Source organism: Tupaia chinensis, unplaced genomic scaffold (assembly GCF_000334495.1).
Source record: "Tupaia chinensis unplaced genomic scaffold, TupChi_1.0 Scaffold000539_1, whole genome shotgun sequence".
NCBI classification, from domain to species: Eukaryota; Metazoa; Chordata; class Mammalia; order Scandentia; family Tupaiidae; genus Tupaia; species Tupaia belangeri.
The window spans coordinates 2,670,220-2,688,662 of NW_006160052.1; the positions used below are offsets into that span (position 1 = coordinate 2,670,220).

At 45.2% G+C, this 18,443-nt stretch overlaps 1 protein-coding gene across 1 annotated transcript in view; it reads left to right on the forward strand.

Moving 5' to 3' along the window:
• The window catches only part of PI4K2A (phosphatidylinositol 4-kinase type 2 alpha), a gene marked incomplete at its 5' end in the record, with an annotated part of 42,124 nt that continues 23,681 nt past the window's right edge, over positions 1-18,443 (forward strand). The window contains 4 exon segments of the mRNA XM_006157404.3: positions 1-69; positions 10,968-11,168; positions 16,767-16,898; positions 17,594-17,747. Of these exon segments, the coding sequence (XP_006157466.2) occupies positions 1-69; positions 10,968-11,168; positions 16,767-16,898; positions 17,594-17,747 (556 nt within the window).

The following is an 18,443-nucleotide window of genomic DNA, read 5'->3' on the forward strand; positions in this document are numbered from 1 at the left end:
CGCTGCATCTTTCCCGAGCGCATCTACCAGGGCTCCAGCGGAAGCTACTTCGTCAAGGACCCTCAGGGGGTGAGAGCGGGGGTGGGACCGCAGCGCAGCGGGCGGGTGGGGTTCCGGGGAGTTTGGGGCTTCGCACAACACGAGAGGGAAGGGGGCTGAAAGGCTGCAGCGGGGAGAAACTTGTACGCCCCGGCAGGATTTCGGGAGGCCACTGACGTCGGGAGTTAGGGAAGCTCTGCGGAATGAAGAAATAAATCAGAACCTATGTGGTGGGGGAGGAGTGAGCGGAAAAGGAAAAGAGGAAATTGACCAGATACAGGCCAGGGGCTCGGCGGTGTTCCGGGACGATCTGCCTCGGGTCAGGCAGGCCGGAGAGACACTGCTTTCTAGCTGGTTCCTTACCGCTGGGACTACTGTAATGTTTGGCTGTCGACCCACAGGTTCGGGGCCGACCAGCGTATCGCTGCTCTTCCAGGCGGGTGGTGACAGCAGGGGCTCTGAGGAGTCAGCCCCAGCCTTCGTGTTGTGGGCATGTCCCCTCCCTCCACCCCAGGTCTCGGTGAAGGACGTTGATGCTGGAGTGGGTGGGCGCACCAGTTTCATCTGTCCTGGGTTTTGCTCACTTCTGGGAAAAGATTCAAATCCTTTTTGATGGTTCCTCAGTTTAGAATGTGAAGTTTGAGAAGCATGGGACTGTCAGCTGCCTTTTACTTTCATTTCTCTCCCAGAGCTTTCAGCAGTTTGCTTTCAGCTAAAGCAGAGGTTTGCTGACAACCCCCCCACCCCCTTTGTCTCCCGTTTGGCTGTAAAGAAGGGTGGGGATGGGATGGAGCATGGAGTAACCAGGGCAGCTGAGGAGTGACCTGTATTCTTTTAAAAACCACACCAGGGGGCAAGGGTCAGGTGATGTGGTGGTTAATCAGCTTGGTTCCACGTGGCCCACTGTGGGGGTTCGGTTTCTGGACCCTGCAACTGGAAACACTCTAGGCACTGTGCACATTGTTGGTGCCCAAAAGTCCCAAGAAGGGAATGGAGGAGAAGGGACTGTGGCTTGGCTATCCCCCTTGCGGGGTGATTTCTCATTTTCTCTCCCTCTTAGATTACTATAGAGGTGTACACTTGCTTGCCAAAGATACAGAGATATTCTCTCTTTCTCTGTGTTTGTGGCAAACAAGTGTTTGCACCCTATATAGAACTAAAAAAAAAAAAGTTGTAGAAGAATCAAGGCATTTGACTCAGATCAAAATAGGGATATATCGTACAAAGAGCAGTGGGTCAAAAAAATACCAAGTCTTCCCTGCCTCAAGTTCTCAGATGTGACTGAGTGGTGCATTGAATAGGCATATGATTGTTACCCTGTCTGTCTCCTGGGTGAACCCTTAAATGGGCAGTGTACTGTTTGATATGAGTCCTGAGAGGCCAGGATGGACTGTGACTTGTAGCTTTTGTTTAGTTTCATTGACCTCGTTATTTAGATTCATTGACCTCGTTATTCACTCTGAGTTAGAGTCAGCCCTGAATTATCAGGAGCTAGAGAGTAGGCCCCGCTACAGTGGTGCAGTTGATAGGGTGCCGCTGTGTGGCGCTGGAGCCGCCTGGGAGTCCCGAGTTCAGATCCTGGGTTGACCTGAACACACAGTGTCCACACTTGTGCTTGTGCTCTTGGCTGACAGACTTGGGGGAGGATCAGGTAGGGCAAGACCCTGCCATCGTTACCTCTCTCTCTTTAGAAGGGGAGAGAGAAACTAAAAACAGAAAGCAATTTGACCATCATTTCCTTTTTTTTTTTTTGGAGAGATTTTTTTGCTATACAGCGTGTGTGGCGTGAGTTTAAGTCACTGGGTCTGGGACTGGAACCGCGGTTGACTATGTGGGAGTCCAGTGACATAGCCATTATGCCAGTTGCTGGTCCCAGGAACCATCATTTCTAGAAGCAACAAAAAGGTGTCTTTAAGTCTAAATGTTGGCAAGATGCTTTTATCTTTTTTATTTGGGAACAGAATGAGACCTAAAATATGAGGCATTTGTTTTGTAGCTTGTTGGCTGGGTAAGAAGGGCGAAGATGATCTTTGATAGGTACAGGAGGAGGAGGCAGCTTGTCGTTTTCCTTTCGTGACACTGTTACAGCTACGTCAGCATCAGCTATGTGGAAGTGTGTCAGCTCAGCTGGGGAGTGATCTGGTGCTCTAACAGGTGGGAATAAACCGATCTCACAATCCTACCAGACAGGCAAAGTACTACATCTCAGTGCACCTTGTAGGCCACAGAGAACGACAGACCACCAGTCTGTTTCTTGGTGATTTTCAGGATCTCAGTCTCTAACCCTTCCTTGGCCACCGTCCTTTCTTGGAGGGGAAGTCAAAACACAGATGCTTTGACAAAGCTTATTAATGTAACCATCCTGTTCCCACTAAGGACAATGTGGTTTAGAAAGGGGACCACTTCCTGAATACTGTGGTAGGTTAGAGTGGCCCGCAGACCCACTGTTGTTGGTTTTGTCATCTTCGTCTCTGCTCCAGATGTGTATATTTATTCTGTGTAACACTTGCATAGCACTTAGTATACTGCCTGCCAGGTACTGTCTGAAGTGCTTTACAGATGATAACTCAATTCTCATCACCACCCTCGGCGGTAGATCCTGTTATTACCCCGCAGATGACAAAACTGAGGCACAGCGTAGAACTCATTTGCCCAAGGTCTCACAGCCTGGAAGTGGAACATGCAGAACTGGTCGACTGGTTCCGGAGGTCATGCTCCTAGCCATTGTGTGCTCCAAGTCATCTGAATTTCTGGTCTCTCTTCTTAGTTACTATATTGGTTAGTATCGAATTTGGCTATGTGTGACAGACTCTTTTTTTTTTTAAATTGAATTTGCTGTAGGGGGCCTGTGGTCTCCAGAGAGACAGAGAGAGAGAGAAAGGGAAAGTGAAAGTGAGAAAGCGCTTCTCACTTCTCCATTCTCCTCTCGGGATTTTGGGCATGCATATACATACCCAGCAAGTTTTTCAAGCTGCTGGGTCTGGGACTTGAACTGCGTATTTGGCCGTGTGGCATTCAGCCTCTTCAACCACCATGCCACTGAGATGTTTCACAATAATAATGACTCGAAAAAGGTCATCATTATCTTATCTTCTTATCTCTCACATAAAAGAGTCTACAGGCTGCTCAGGACTGGCATGGCAGTTCACTTTATCGGGGGGCATAGGCTCTTTCCATCCAGTCTATCAGCTGTCCTTAGTGTGTGACTTCCGCTTCATGATGCAGAATGGCTGCTCAACCCACGGACATCTCATCGACTTTTCAACTTGTTGAAAGAAGGAAGGGAGAGGGAGACTGTGCCCCCAGCCTTCTAGGTACTTCCTCCAAGTTGCTCTAGACTCTTCTCCTTACGTCTCATTGTCTCGAACTTAGCTGGAGTGGCTGGGAGCTATAGTCTTTATTTTGCTCTGTTAAAAATCAGGGTTCTTGTGTTCAAAGAAGAAAAGAGAGGAGAGATTGGGGGAACCAGCAGCTTTTGTGACAGGTACTTTTGGAACTTAGACATTCCTAGAGATTTTTGCCCTAAGGCAGGTGTGCTTGCCAGAGACAGAGACAGACAAAGCAAAGAAATCATCCCCTGGAGGAATGGTCATGCTTGCTGCAGTCCCATCTCCATTTTCCCCTCCAGATTTTGGGCACATGTGCATACGTGCCCAGCATGAGTTTTAAGCCACTGGGTCTGGGACTTGAACCTTGGTCAACTATGTGGCCATCCAGTGATACAACCATTATGCCATCTGCTGGTCACTCTAAAGATTATTATTATTTCTTTAAGAATTCATTATTTAATTTTATTTATTATTTTTAAAAGTTAATCAGAGAGAGACAGAGAGAGAGAAAGCAAGCTGCCAGGTCAAGGACTCAAATTGATGTTGGCCATGTAGGAGTTTAGTGCCTTAACCATCATGCCACCTGCTGACCCTGTCATTCCTAATGGTTCTTGAAGACAATAGCCCTGATTCCATTTCCCAATTTAGGATTATTTCTGCCCAAGTGGAACCTGAAAGAATAAGATGTAAAATACTAGATTTGAAGTTGTGGTGGAGAGTGCTGAACATTAATTACTTTCCTCACTTAACATCCTTGTGCTTTAGGTCTCAGGTTCACTCAACTACAGAATTATTTTTTGAACAGTTTTTCTTTTGTATGGCCAGTAATGCTAAGTATTTGTATTGCCAAGAATCACATAATAGCATGTGATTTACTAGTGTAAGAGGATTAAGTGAGAGCTCATACATGAAAGCATAATTGGCATAGTTCCTGGTGCTTAGTGGGAGCTCAGATTTATTTTTTATTTTTATTTTTTTTAGGATTTCACCATAGGGAGTGTGCTTGCTAGAGAGAGACAGTGAGAAGCAAAGTGAGAAATCACCCCCAGGGGGATGGCCACACCATAATCCCTTCTCCTTCATTTCCATCTCGGGACTTTGGGTATGCATGCACACATGCCTGGCGTGATTTTCAAGCCACTGAGTCCAGGGCTCGAACCGTGGTTGGCAATGTGGGAGTCCAGTGCCTTAATCACCATGCCGCCTGTCGGCCCCATTTTGTTTTGTTTTGTTTTGTTTTGAGGCTATATATCTACTGACTTCTAGTTTAGGTTTTCTTAGATACATGGCATCGAATAATGCACAAGTATAGTAATTCTGAGAAGATGCTTTCATAATGCTGATTGTGGGGCTGGAAAGTGGCACAGTGTTTTTTTTTTTTAAAGGTCTTCGCCATAGGGCATATGAGCTCACAGAGAGAGACAGAGAGAAAGTGAGAAACCACCCCCCCCCAGGAGGAATGGCCACCCCACAATCCCTCCTCAATTTTTTTGGGATTTTAGGAACATGTGCATACGTGCCCAGCATGTTTTTCAAGCCACTGGCTCTAGGACTCGAACTGCTTAGTCAGCAATGTAGGATGCAGCTGCCTGGCCTCAGGACCCCATTTTCTTTTAGGGTTTCAAGTTTGGGAAACAGCCCATATTTCCCTTTCATAAAAGTTAACATGCAGGGCCAGGAGGTGGCATAGTGGCTAAAGAGTGCAACGACTCCCCACATGGCCAACTGTGGTTTGTTGGCGAGTGTATGCACCCTATGGCAAGAACCCTTAAAAAAAAAAGTCAACATGTAAATAAAGCTTCCCTGCTTAGGTGAGTTGAGGACTACTGTTTACCTCCAGTCTCCAGTATAAAATATAGCCGTTCTTAGAGTGTGGCCCAGGGACCACTGGGAGTTCCTTTTTGGGGTCCACAGGTTAAAATTATTTCCATAATAATTCTAAGACCTTATTTGCCCTTTTCACTCTCATTTCCTTATGAATGTAGAGTCACGATATTTAGAGACTAAGGGATGTGTAATATCGAAACAGAGCGAATATTAAGGAGGATGTAAGAATACAGTGACCTTCTATGAAGCCAGACTTTGGAAAGATTTTCATAAGTGTAAGTCACTTCAGTCTTTTTACTAAAATATTTTTTGAAAATATACTTTTGTAAAAGTATGTCATATATGGGAACCAGCAGTTAGCGTAATGGCTATGTTGCTGGACTCCCACGTAGTCGACTGCGGTTCGCGTCCCGGACCCGGTGGCTTAAAATTTACTCCGGGCACGTGTGCGTGCGTGCCCAAGATCCCGAGAGGAGAATGGAGGAGAAGGGATTGCGGCGTGACCCTCCTCCCTGGGGGTTGATTTCTCGCTTTCTGTCTCTATGTCTCTGTCTGTCTGGCGAGCGCACGCACCCTATAGCGAAAAGTATGTCACATATGTTAACATATAATGGGTTTATTTTTATTATTAAGTGAATTAAAAAATAGTATTAATGTTTCAACTTTAATTTTTAATACAGCAAATAAAGCTTTCACTCATATAAGCAAAGTTTTTTCGGAGGTTCTTAACAATTTTTAAGAGAATAGGGAGATGGGACCAGCAGGTGGTGTAGTGGTTGGAGTGCCGGACACTCCCACATGGCCAATCACAGTTCGAGTCCTGGACCTGGTGGCTTGCTTTCCCACTTTCTCTCCCTCTCTCTCTGTCTCTCTCTAGTCAAATTAAAATAAATGAATGAATAAATAAAAATTTAAAAAAAAAGAGAGAGAATAGGGAGATCTTGAGAAGAAAAGTTTGAGGACCATCCCCTTTAAGTTACCAAACTAAAAAAAACCTTTTGTTGTTGTTGTTGGTTGATTTTAGATTATTGCCACAGGGCATGTGTACTTGCCAGAGAGAAATCACCCCTCTCTGGTGGTGGTGGGGGGGGGATAGGTACACCACAATCCCTTCTCCTCTACTCTCCTTCTAGGATTTTGGACAATCTTGTACATATACCTGGCATAATTTTCAAACTACCAGGTCCAAGACTCAGAACCACAGACGCTATGTGAGAGTCCAGTGCCTGAACCACCAAGCCACCTGCTGGCCCTAAATAACTGAGTTATTGAAGATCATTTCTGTGTTTTCACTGTATGATATGAATAATGTGTCTGAATTATCTTAAATTTTAGTTTTCTAGAGAAAAAGGCCTCTTTTAACATAGATAATACCCTCATGCTTGTCACTGCTGAGCAGATACAGGAAACATTCTGGGTTCCAAGCTCTAGTAACTGGCAATGGCTCCAGACACCAGCAGTGACCCATTGCTCCCTCATGTAGTTTTGCCTTTTTTTTTTTTTTTTGTTGTTGAGAGGTTTTTGCTATAGGGTGTGTGCGCTCGCCAGAAAGACCGAGAGAGACAGAGACAGAAAGTGAGAAATCACCCCCCAGGGAGGATAACCACGCTGCAATCCCTTCTCCATTCTCCTCTTGGGATTTTGGGCACGCATCCACATGCGCTGGAGTGAGTTTAAGCCACCGGGTCTGGGACTCGAACTGCAGTCGACTACATGGGAGTCTAGCAATGTAGCCATATGCGCTTTTTATCTGCAGTGTCATGGACTGCTGTACTTAAGCTACCTGTACCTCACCCCTTCATTAAAAGGACGGACAGATTAGTAAGTGGGTGTACATGTGTCCAGTGTAGGCACTATAAAGTGAAGCTTTCTCCTAAATGTTAAAAAAGAATTGAAAGTCTAGCAGAGAGAACGGTGAGAAAAATTAGGCAATAGTCATTTTCTTTCCCAGCTGAATCCTGGTGGATGTCGTTCTGTTGAGAACGGGAGTGGTTTTAGAGTTTGTTCTCAATGAATGAGGAGAGTGGTCTTGATCATTTGCCTACTTAGGTGATTATATGACTTCAACATTCGCTTTGGAATTCAGACCAGAGACTGTTTTATGTCTCTGTCTAGAAACCCCTCCGAGTGGTTACACACTCTTGTACAAACTCGGTCCAGAGCAGATGTTAACAGAAATGAACTGAGGCCTGCACTTGGTCCTGCAAGGCGCCCGTCTCCCCTTCATCTGATGCCCTTTTCTTCCTCCATCTACTTGGCCTACCATTCCCCTAGTTCTTTGGTCCAGAAAGTATTTTTCAGTGAAACCCCATGCTACTGAGATAACCATAGTTACCAGTGCTTTTAGAGTCAATGAGATGCTTTCCTCATGGTGGGAGGAAATTGAGAAGTTTGAGACATTAGTCTATAAATGATGCTTGGTTGCAATCCTGGCTTTCAAGTTCTGCTTTCTTTCATTGGAAGTATTTAAGCCTTAGCCCCGATATTTTTTAACCCCTGCTAGTAGCTGGCATGTCTTGGTCTCCCTGTCATTGGGGACCAGCTTACTGAAGTGTACATTGTGCCTCAGTTGAACTGGCGGTTGAATTCTGAATTCTGGAACATGCTTCAGGTTCCCCTGTAGTTTCTTTTTCTTTTCTTTTCTTTTTTTTTTTCCTATAGGGCGCGTGTGCTCGCCAGACAGACAGAGAGAGACAGAGAGACAGAAAGCAAGAAATCACCCCCCAAAGGGGGATGGCCATGCCACAATTCTTTCTCCTTCATTCTCCTCTCGGGATCTTGGGCACGCACGCACACGCGCCTGGTGTGAGTTTAAGCCACTGGGTCCGGGACTCGAACCGCAGTTGACTACATGGGAATCCAGCAACATAGCCATTACGGTAACTGCTGGTCCCTCTTTTTTTTCTTTTTTTGAGAGGTTTTTTGCTATAAGAGTGTGTGTCCACCAGAAAGACAGAGAGAGACAGACAGAAAGCGAGAATCACCCCCAGGGGGGTGGCCACCACAAAATCCCTTCTCCTCCACTCTCCTCTTGAGATCTTGGGCATGTACATGTGTCCAGTGTGAGTTTAAGCCACCGGGTCCTGGACTCGAACTGCAGTCAACTACATGGGAGTCCAGCAACATAGCCATTACGCCATCTGCTGGTCTCTCCCCTGTAGTTTCACTGTCCAGGGTTCAGAGAGCGATGGTAGATCTCCGAGTTGTGAGCTTGTTGATAACTGCTGTTTTGTTTTTTTTGGAGAGGTTTTTGCTAAAGAGCGCATGTGCCCGTCAGAAAGACAAAGAGAGACAGAGAGACAGAAAGCGAGAAATCACCCCCCAGAGGGGGATGGCCACGCCGCAATCCCTTCTCCTCCATTCTCCCCTTGGGATCTTGGGCACACACATGCACTTGCCCGGTGTGAGTTTAAGTCACCGGGTCCGGGACTCGAACCACGGTTGACTACATGGGAGTCCAGCAACATAGCTATTACGCTAACTGCTGGTCCCTGATACTGCTGTTTTGTAGTTCAGGGATAGGGGTCCAGGGGAGCAGAGACAGAAGAAGGCTGATAACTTAGGCCTCTTGCTAACTGCTCTAGATAAAGTAATTCTGAGGATTCAGTGTAAATACATTGCACTTTTGCCAGTAAATAATTAAGTTTGCCTTTAAGAATAAATTCATTTGTTTTGGAAGGAGGAGGAGAGCTCTGTATTTCTCTTGCCCTCTCAAAGCTTTGCGAGGCTTTTTGAGGGACTTGTTACAGTTGTGGAACAAGTCCGTTCATACTGTGAGTACTTACTGGAGGCAGATGAGTGTATGTTGTCTGCTCTGACTTGCCATTGAGGAAGTGACGCCCACAGGAATATGTCTTATGACCTAGACCAGCTTGAGTTGGCTGCCGGGTGAGGGAGGAGAGAGGAGAGTCATAGGATCTGGAGATGAATCACTTGGAGAGCACATTTGCTGTTCTTCCTTGGAATTACTAGTTTGGGGACTGTAGGGAATGAAATACACATAAAATAACCTAGGAGGGCTGACCGGCCTGTGGAAGAAAACATTAAGGAGACAAGGCCATTGTTTCTAGGCATTTCATATTTCCAAAGACTTTCGAGGATTCCGTTACTATCTGCTAGAGACAATGGATTTAATCGCATGTCCTTGTCTCTTGTCTATCAGAATTATTTAGGACAGCTATTCTAGCCATGTAGCAGATCCTTTTTCCTGCTGTGAGTTTTCTCTTTGGTTGCTTTTTTGGTTTGTCATTCCAAAACTTTCTATTTCAAGGTTTTGTTAACACCCAGGGAGTGAGATAGTAAGACTGAGAAGAAATCAGCCGCTGATGAAAAATGACCTTAACCTCATTTCATAATACCTTCTGTATTTCCTTTCAGTTGTTAATTTTTGGAGTCTTTACATAGTTGATGCAGAAAAACTGTGTGTGTGTGTGTGTGCATGTGTGCGCGTGTGCGCGCGTGCACGTGCACACCTTGGAAATTGGATTTTGATGGTATTAAATTTTTTTTGAGAGGTTTTTGCTATAGGACGTGTGCGTTTGCCAGAAAGACAGAGATAGACAGAGAGACAGAAAGTGAGAAACCCTCCCCCCCCCGGGGGGGGATGGCCACACCGCAGTCCCTTCTCCATTCTCCTCTTGGGATCTTGGGCACGCGCACACATGCGCCTGGTGAGTTTAAGCCACTGGGTCTGGGGCTCGAACAGTGGTGACTACATGGGAGTCCAGCGACCTAAGCCGTTATGCCAACTGCTGGTCCCAGATGGTGTTAAATTTTTGACATACTATGTAAAGAAAAGTCCTGTAGAATAAATGGGCAAGGATATCCACACACAAAGCTAACGTGTGATCCATGATAAGTTATTTTTTATCTTTATGAAAAAGATAATTTTGTTTTTAAAACCAGAGGATACAGGTACTCACCAGAAACAGAGAAAGCACTTGCCAATGGCATGTAGTCATGCCACAGTCCTTTCTCCATTTCTCCATACTGTTGGGATTTTGGGAAAACACACATGTCTGGCATGCTTTCCAAGCCGCTAGGACTGGCATTTGAACTGTGGTTGGCCATGTGAGATCTGGGCACCCTCAACCACTGGGCTGTAGGACTGGCCCTGGAAAAGATTATTTTCGAACCCTTGACATGTGGAGTGTAGTGTTTTATCCTTCTGGGAGGGCAGGAAGCAGCACTGTATTGGTTAAGATTATTGCCAGTGACTCAAGACCTGCCACTGAGCTGGCATTGTATCTTGCTCTTAGAAATGTAGAACTCGGGCCGGCAGTTGGCATGGTGGTTAGAGGCACTGGAGTCCCACATGGCTGACTGTGGTTCGAGTCCAGGACCTTGCTTTCTCACTTTCTCTCCTCTCTCTCTGTCTCTCTCTTGTCAAATTTAAAAAATAATAACAACAAATGGAATTAAATAAGTAAATATTTTTTAAAAAAGTAGAACTCTACTTACCTTGCTTGTTTGAAGCACAGCATTAGAGGTGAGACTTATATGATGGAAGAGAGGTGGCGAAGACGAGCAAAATAGCAAGGAAGAATGAGACTCGGCTCTTTCTCTGGCCTCAGCCCTTCCCAGAAGTGGGTCTCTTAGCTACACACTTGTGTTGGTGTCTTTCCCTTATAAGCTGGGAGAAGGCTGTGAATGACTCTAAGCAGTGATTATCTGCCTCTGCTCTCTCATTTCCTTCCAGATTCCTACTGACTTGGTCTGTGGATTGCTTTAATCAACTCACCTTTAACATCCTCTTTTTCTTTGTCTGTGTAGAAGATCATTGCTGTCTTCAAACCCAAGAATGAAGAGCCTTATGGGCACCTTAATCCTAAGTGGACCAAGTGGCTACAGAAGCTGTGCTGTCCCTGCTGCTTTGGCCGCGACTGCCTTGTCCTCAACCAGGGCTATCTCTCAGAGGCAGGGGCCAGCTTGGTGGACCAAAAACTGGAACTCAACATTGTACCCCGCACAAAGGTCAGTGACCCATCTCTAGGGAGCCTTGCTGCCTGGCCAGAGTTTTCCTGGAGCCTGAGCTCTGCTCTATGTTGGTGGAATCTTGGGTCCAGTGGTGGCCATTGATAGCTTAAGTCTGAGGTTCTCTACCTTTTTGTTGCAAAGGTGCCAGGATTAGGTTCTGTGGTTGTGACTGTTAAGCTGTCCTCAGGAGGATACACATACGATTTTTACATATAGATTCATGACGTTTACAGGCTTCTGATACACATTTATGGCCTCCCTCAGTCTTTAGATCCTAAGTAACCCCAAGCTAGTTAGAAACCTAGCTATTTCTGTGGCTTACTCTTTCGGTCTTCTGAACTGTTCTGGGATTCAGGTACAGTCTAAAATGGACTAGCTGATGTCAGCTAAGCACATTTGCCAGGAGGATTTTAAGGTGGGCTGAGGGGTAGGGATAAGGTCTGGCCTAGACATCTACAGGGAACTGGCATAGAATTTTTCTCACCTATCTTCATGCTGTGAAATTCTGGGACTTATCCTAACTTATTAAGACAGGGGTCTTTGCTGACGGGTGGCGTAGTGGTTAAGGTGCTAGACTCCCACATGTCCAACTGCGGTTTGAGTCCTGGACCCGGTGGCTTAAAACTCATGCCAGGTATGTGTGCGTGCATGCCCAAAATCCCAGGAGGAGAACAGAGGAGAAGGGATTGCAGTGTGGCCATCCCCCCAGTGGGTGATTTCTTGCTTTCTGTCTGTCTGTCTCTCCGGCAAGCACATGTGCTCTATAGCAAAGATCTCTCTCTTAAAAAAAAAGACAGAGGTCTTGGATCCAGACAAATCCACATAAAATGGATTTGCACACACTCTATATGTGGTATAGACTTAGTTGAGGTTCTGATGAAGGGTCTGGACTTCCCAACCTCCACCAGATATGTTTTAACACAGAATTGATTGTGTACAGTTTCAGGGAGTTTACTGATACTGAGTTAAGAATTCCAGGAAACTCCCCAAGGGTTATGAGGGAAATAAATCTGCTGGTTAGCATACAAACCTTTAAAGACATATCCTAACCCCCTGAGTATGAAGTTTCCTCAGATTTCATAACAACCGAAATGAAATTCTGGTCTGATGCTCTGAGGCTGGTGGTGTCTTCATAGCTCTGAGAGTACTTTTGGAGAATCTGATGAAAGCTCTACATCCTGTTCCTGGAAAAAATACAAATATTTACAATAATCATTTTACATGTAATTTCAGAGGGGCGGTTCAAAGACTAGCTGAAGTGTTTCCATTGACTAGGTAGGGACCATGCCTTTAAAAACCCCTCCCTGAGGTTTTCTTCACAGACTTTATGGGCAGAGAGGTTGAGAGCAGATACTGCTCCCCTTCAAACCTATTTTTATTTTCTGTCTTCCCAGGGTGTTTTGGAAGAAAATGTGATTACCGTGACTGTTAAACTGTGTTTGCTCTTTTGCTGTTAAATGCCACACAGTAAACCAACTAATTTGCAAGTTTGTAGAAGTCAGAAACCACTTCTTAAGGTTTCCCTTTCTCATTCTCAGCACCTGTAAAATACTATTCAAGGGAGTCCTCAAAAAGATGATGAACAATGTGTATTATGAAAGAAACTGCATGGATTTTAAAATGTTTTACACCAATATAAACTGTTTTTGTTTGTTTGTTTTTGCTAGAGGTGTGTGCGCTTGCGGTAGAGAGACAAAGAAAGGAAGAGGAGAAATCACCTCCCATGGGGAACGATCACACTACAATCCCTTCTCCTCTGTCTCCCTCCTTTTAGGATTTTGAGTACTCATGCACACATGTGTTTCTCGAGCCACCAGGCCCAGGATTTGACCCATAGGCTGCCTTAACCAGCAGACTGTGGAGCCATCCTGAGCTCATCTTTCAATTCATTTTTCCACACACTTTTGAAGTCCCTTTGTATTTGTAGTAAGCATTCCTTAAGTACCAGAATGAAATGGGTATCAGATCATGCGAATCAGTACAAAGTTCCTCCTCCAGGTCTGTGCAGAGAATGTCTGACTGGGCCCATGCTCCCCTGTGTCACCTGACTCACTGCCTGGCTCTCTGCAGCTCGCTCTTCCCTTTATGCTCTAGTCCTCTCTGAGTGCAGGTGGTTAAGCAGCACCCTTTAAACATCGTGTATGGTAATTACTGCTCTGGAGCCTCCTGCCTAACCTGAAATGCTCCTCGGAGGCCCTCCTAAACTCTAGGAACTTAAGCACGCTTTGCTCATTACTGTGTAATTGTCTTCCCGTGCTGGGTAAATAGCAGACTGCCCAGCCCTGTGCCTGCCTGCTCTCCTGCTGCTTCTGGAGTGCAATGCCTGTGAGTCAGGGCTCAAGTTCGAATTCTGACTCTGCAGCTTTTTATTTGTGTGAGGATCTTGGAGGACTCATTTTACCCCCCTAGACTCGGTTTCTTAACTGTAAAAATAAGGATATGAATAGCTCTTACTCCACAGAGTAGCTATCACCAAGATGATCTATATGAAGCACGTAGTGTAAACACTACCTGTGCATTAGCCTGTGCTTGTGTTTTCCTTTTAAAAATATTTTGCGATATTGTGCATGTGCTTACTAGAGATGGGGGGGGAGAAAGAGAGAAAGTGGGAAATCACCTGAGGAGTGGGGGGATGCTACACAGTCCCTTCATTCTCCTCTCAGGATTTTGGGTGTGTGCATGCACACACACGTGTCCAGTGTTTTTTTTTTTTTCAAGCTACCAGTTTGGGACTCGAACCATGTAGTTGACTATGTGGTATCCAGCCTCCTTAATCTTCACACTACCTAGTGGCTCCAATCTGTGATATTTTAATGATATAGTCTACTCATTAATGTCACTCCCACAATCTCTTTCTTCCCCATCTCTGGTCTTCCCTTTTTCCCTGTTAGAGCACCTTAGTGAAACCTGAGGATCTTTTGTATCAGAAAGTCAACAACAACAAAAACACTTGTCTTCCACGAGACTGGGCTAAATTAGAACTTTACAAGCTTAACATTCAGCTGCAGGAGAATAGTAAGAGGAATCTCTTCCTTCCCTGCCCTTGTGACAGGATTCTGTCAGGTTGATCAGAGCATCCATCACTATGGAAATGGGGCCAGTGGTAATGGAGCTTCAAAAAGTAAAGATCTAATTCTCACGCATAGGCTGTCTCTGCTCTTTGAGGTTTCAGGGTATAAGTTTCATTACTCATAAGAAAAATGTTATTTCTTGGGAAGAATGACCCAAAAAAATCTGATTGTTAGAAAGGGGTTGTTTATGCTTGAGAGAGCCAGGGCTTTCACTAGGAAATTGACAAGATAACCTTAGAAAAGCCCATTTTTCTTCATTCCTACAGCTGAGTTTCCTGGTTTGTAGGTCAAGGAGTGCCAACTATAGATAGTACTGTGTATATCTGCCTTAGGTACACTGTTAAGACTGGATGAGTCGGGCCTGGCAGGTGGCGTGGTAGTTAAGGATGCTAGACTCTCCCACATGGTGGACTGTGGTTCGAGTCTTGGACGGGCACTTGGTTTCTCACTCCCCCCTTCTCTTTCTCTCTCTCTCTGGTCAAATTAAAATAAATAAATAAAGTTCAATAAATAATAATAAAATAATTCTTTAAGGAAAAAAAGACTAGATGGGTGAAGGGATGGATGAATAGGAGGAAATTATTTTGCCTCTTAAGGCTTATGGACAAAATAATTAGCTATTTGTAATTAAGTTGCAAGGCCTAAGAAAATTTTTTCTTTCCTTTTTTTTTCCTAGAGGATACATGTGCTCACAAGAGAGAGAAAAGAGAGAAAGAGAGAGAGGGAAAGTGAGAAATCACCTCTGGCAGGGAAAATCACCACAGTCCCTTCTCCTCCAGTATTTTCTTGGGATTTTGGACATGCACACACACATGATTTTCAAGCCACCAGGTCTAGTTCTGAAACCATGGAGTTGGCTATGTGGGATCCAGTGCCTTAATCATCACATTGCCTGCTGGCCCTTTTTTTTTTTTAAAGAATTATTCATTTAATTTTTATTTATCATTATTATTATTTTAAAATTTGCTACCAGGCACACACACACACACACACACACACAGAGCAGGAGAAAGTGATAAAGCAAGCTGCCAGTTCCAGGACTCAAACTGTGGTCAGCCATGTGGGAGTCCAACACTTTAATGACCATACCATCTGCTGGCCCTGATCCAATTTTTAAAATAAAGTTGATTTTAGGTGTTTACTTGCTAAAATCTACTTGTTACTATTTCTGGGAAAACAAAAACAAAAACTTATAACTCATTTATTCACTTAATACAAGGTAACTTTAAGAAGTTGGTGGGGGGGCCTGGCAGGTGGCGTGGTGGTTCAGGGCACTAGACACCCACATGGCTGACTACAGTTCGAGTCCCAAACCTGGCGGCTTGCTTTCTCACTTTCTCTCTCTCTCTCTCTCTCTCTCACTCTGTACCTCCCTGGTCCAATTAAAATAAATAAATAAAATAAATAAAGTTAAATAAAATAATTCTTTAAAAAAAAAGAAGTTGGTGGAATAGTGGAATTAAAGTATGAGTTTATTTTGATACAAAAAGTACTGAAATTAATACATGTTTTTGTCATAATATACATTTTCTGTGAACTTTTTGAAGCTCTCGCCTTCCTTATTTAACGAGCATGTATCAGGCAGTGTGGTAGGTGCTGGGGTGCTAATGCAAATATGTTCTCTGCCTCCCCAAAGTTCATTAGCTTTAAGAGAGAAGTTAGGTATACCAATGGGTAATCACAAGATAGTGTGGTAACAGACACACATACTAAGTGTGGTGATGTCACTGTGGTGTGACAAGTGCAATACTGCCAGCCCATTGCATTTTTTAAAAAAATAGGCAATACATGCATCTAGTGTAAAAATTAGAAGGCACAGGAGGGAAAAGTAACTCAGCCTCCCTCCTACTTATGTCTCCTGTTCACTAGTTTTTCTTCCTCAGACAGCTCCTATTACTAGTTTCTTGTGTAATATTCTACATATGGCCTATGCATAATACGTAGTAATCTGCTAAAACATAGTAATCTACTAAAAGTGAAAACTAATTTTAATCTTTGCATATGAATAAAATTTGGCTTTGTCTGGAAAGTAGGCTTTGGGCCTGTTTTTCTAACCTAGGAGGTGACAGTGTTCGTCAAGATAATTCACGCTAGCAGTTGTAGCAGCCCTTGAATCTCACTGGTTTAATATAGTAGGAGTTTGTTTCTTGGTCACGTCTCAGAATTGCACTGGTTAGGCAGCTTTCCTGGAGCCCATGTCACTCACGTAGTGACAGGGACCTGGGGTCCTTCCATGGAGAGGCTCTGGCTGTCTCAGAGTCCTTCGTTTGCCACTGCGTGGAACAGGGAATGTGAACTAAGGATTGTGGGAGAGTCAGGGACTGGGCCTGGAAGCAATGTGCATACATTACTTTGTCAACATTGTTGCCTATCCGGGTCACTGGAAAGGCTAAGAAGTTGCTCTATGCCCTGGGAGAGGCACAGTGTTGGTGAATGCCAGCTGCTTCATTTCTGTTCTCTGCCACAGGGGTCTGGTTCCTTACATTTGACTCTAACCTGGGTTTCTCTTCTTTTTCCACTGTAGGTAGTATACCTGGCCAGTGACACCTTCAACTATAGTGCAATTGACCGAGTGAAGTCCAGGGGCAAGCGACTTGCCCTCGAGAAAGTGCCAAAAGTTGGGCAGCGATTTAACCGCATTGGGCTACCACCAAAGGTATGGCCTACACCTGTGTGTCTTCTCAGAGGTGATGATTTCTAGTGGCATACTGATTCAGGTGGTGAAGCAGGTGCCTATGGATTGAGTGATGGCACATGAATAGCCTGTCCTGAGACTTCTGTCTTTGTTTCTGTTGAGGACTTAAGGTTTGGGAATAACTCCCTGGAGAGTAGAGACCTAACTTTCTCACTGTTCTTTGTCTTTCTTTCTGGACGGAAAGTCACTGTCAGTCCTTTTCTCCTGTACTGGCAAGGAAATGAAGAAGTGAAGATCTGGGAACCAGCAGTTAGCGTAATGGCTATGTTGCTGGACTCCCACGTAGTCGACCGCGGTTCACGTCCCGGACCCGGTGGCTTAAAACTCACACCGGGCGCGTGTGTGTGCGTGCCCAAGATCCCGAGAGGAGAATGGAGGAGAAGGAATTGCGGCGTGACCATCCCCCCTGGGGGGTGATTTCTCGCTTTCTGTCTCTATGTCTCTCTCTGTCTGTCTGGCGAGCGCACGCGCCCTACAGTGAAAATCTCTCCCCCCAAAAAAAAAAAAAAAAAAGTGAAGATCTTAGAAATGTTTCCCTTCTTTGACATAACAGTGTTTCCGTTCTCTGCATGGCCTTACTGGATGGCTTAATCCTGGGTCATTGGGCTTGGGCTAAAGGCAGATACCTTAGTTCTTTCTTCTTGGTTGGATCCTAGGTTGGATCGTTCCAGCTCTTCGTTGAAGGCTACAAAGATGCCGACTACTGGCTGCGACGTTTTGAAGCGGAACCTCTCCCCGAGAACACTAACAGGCAGCTGCTGCTGCAGTTTGAGCGGCTAGTGGTGCTGGATTACATCATTCGCAACACTGGTGAGTGGCTGTGGTGGCCCCAGGCCCCGGGCAGGCTGTGCCGAGGCGCAGGGGGAGGCCTGGGTGCTTTCGGGTTGGGAGTCCAGAGTCTCCGTGCCTTGTGGGAAAGGTCAAGACCCTTTGGGGAGGGCCTTAGAGAAAACTTTCCAGAATCAGCTCTGTCTAGACTCGTCATGTGTAGTTATCAGAGTTGGTGAGGCCTGGAGCAGTATTATGCCTTCGCTTCTTTCCTGGTTCTAGCAGGAGACACCTGGCTCTGCCAAAGCACCCTGAAAATACTTTTATCAATGATCCCCTGTCATTTTTTTTTTTTAAGAATTATTTTTATTTAACTTTATTTATTTATTTATTTATTTAAATTTGACCAGAGAGGGACAGAGAGAGAGAGAGAGAGAGTGAGAAAACAAGACACCAGGTCTGGGATTCCAACCATGATCAACCTGTGGGAATCTAGCACCCTTACCAACCATGCCACCTACCAGTCCCCCTTGTCATCCTTACAGCATCAGAACCTATCACAGGAGGGACCAGCAGTTAGCGTGATGGCTATGTCGCTGGACTCCCATGTAGTCAACCGCAGTTTGAGTCCCGGACCCAGTGGCTTAAACTCACGCCGGGCGCAGGTGCGTGCGTGCCCAAGATCCCGAGAGGAGAACGGAGGAGAAGGGATTGCAGCGTGACCATCCCCCCTGGGGG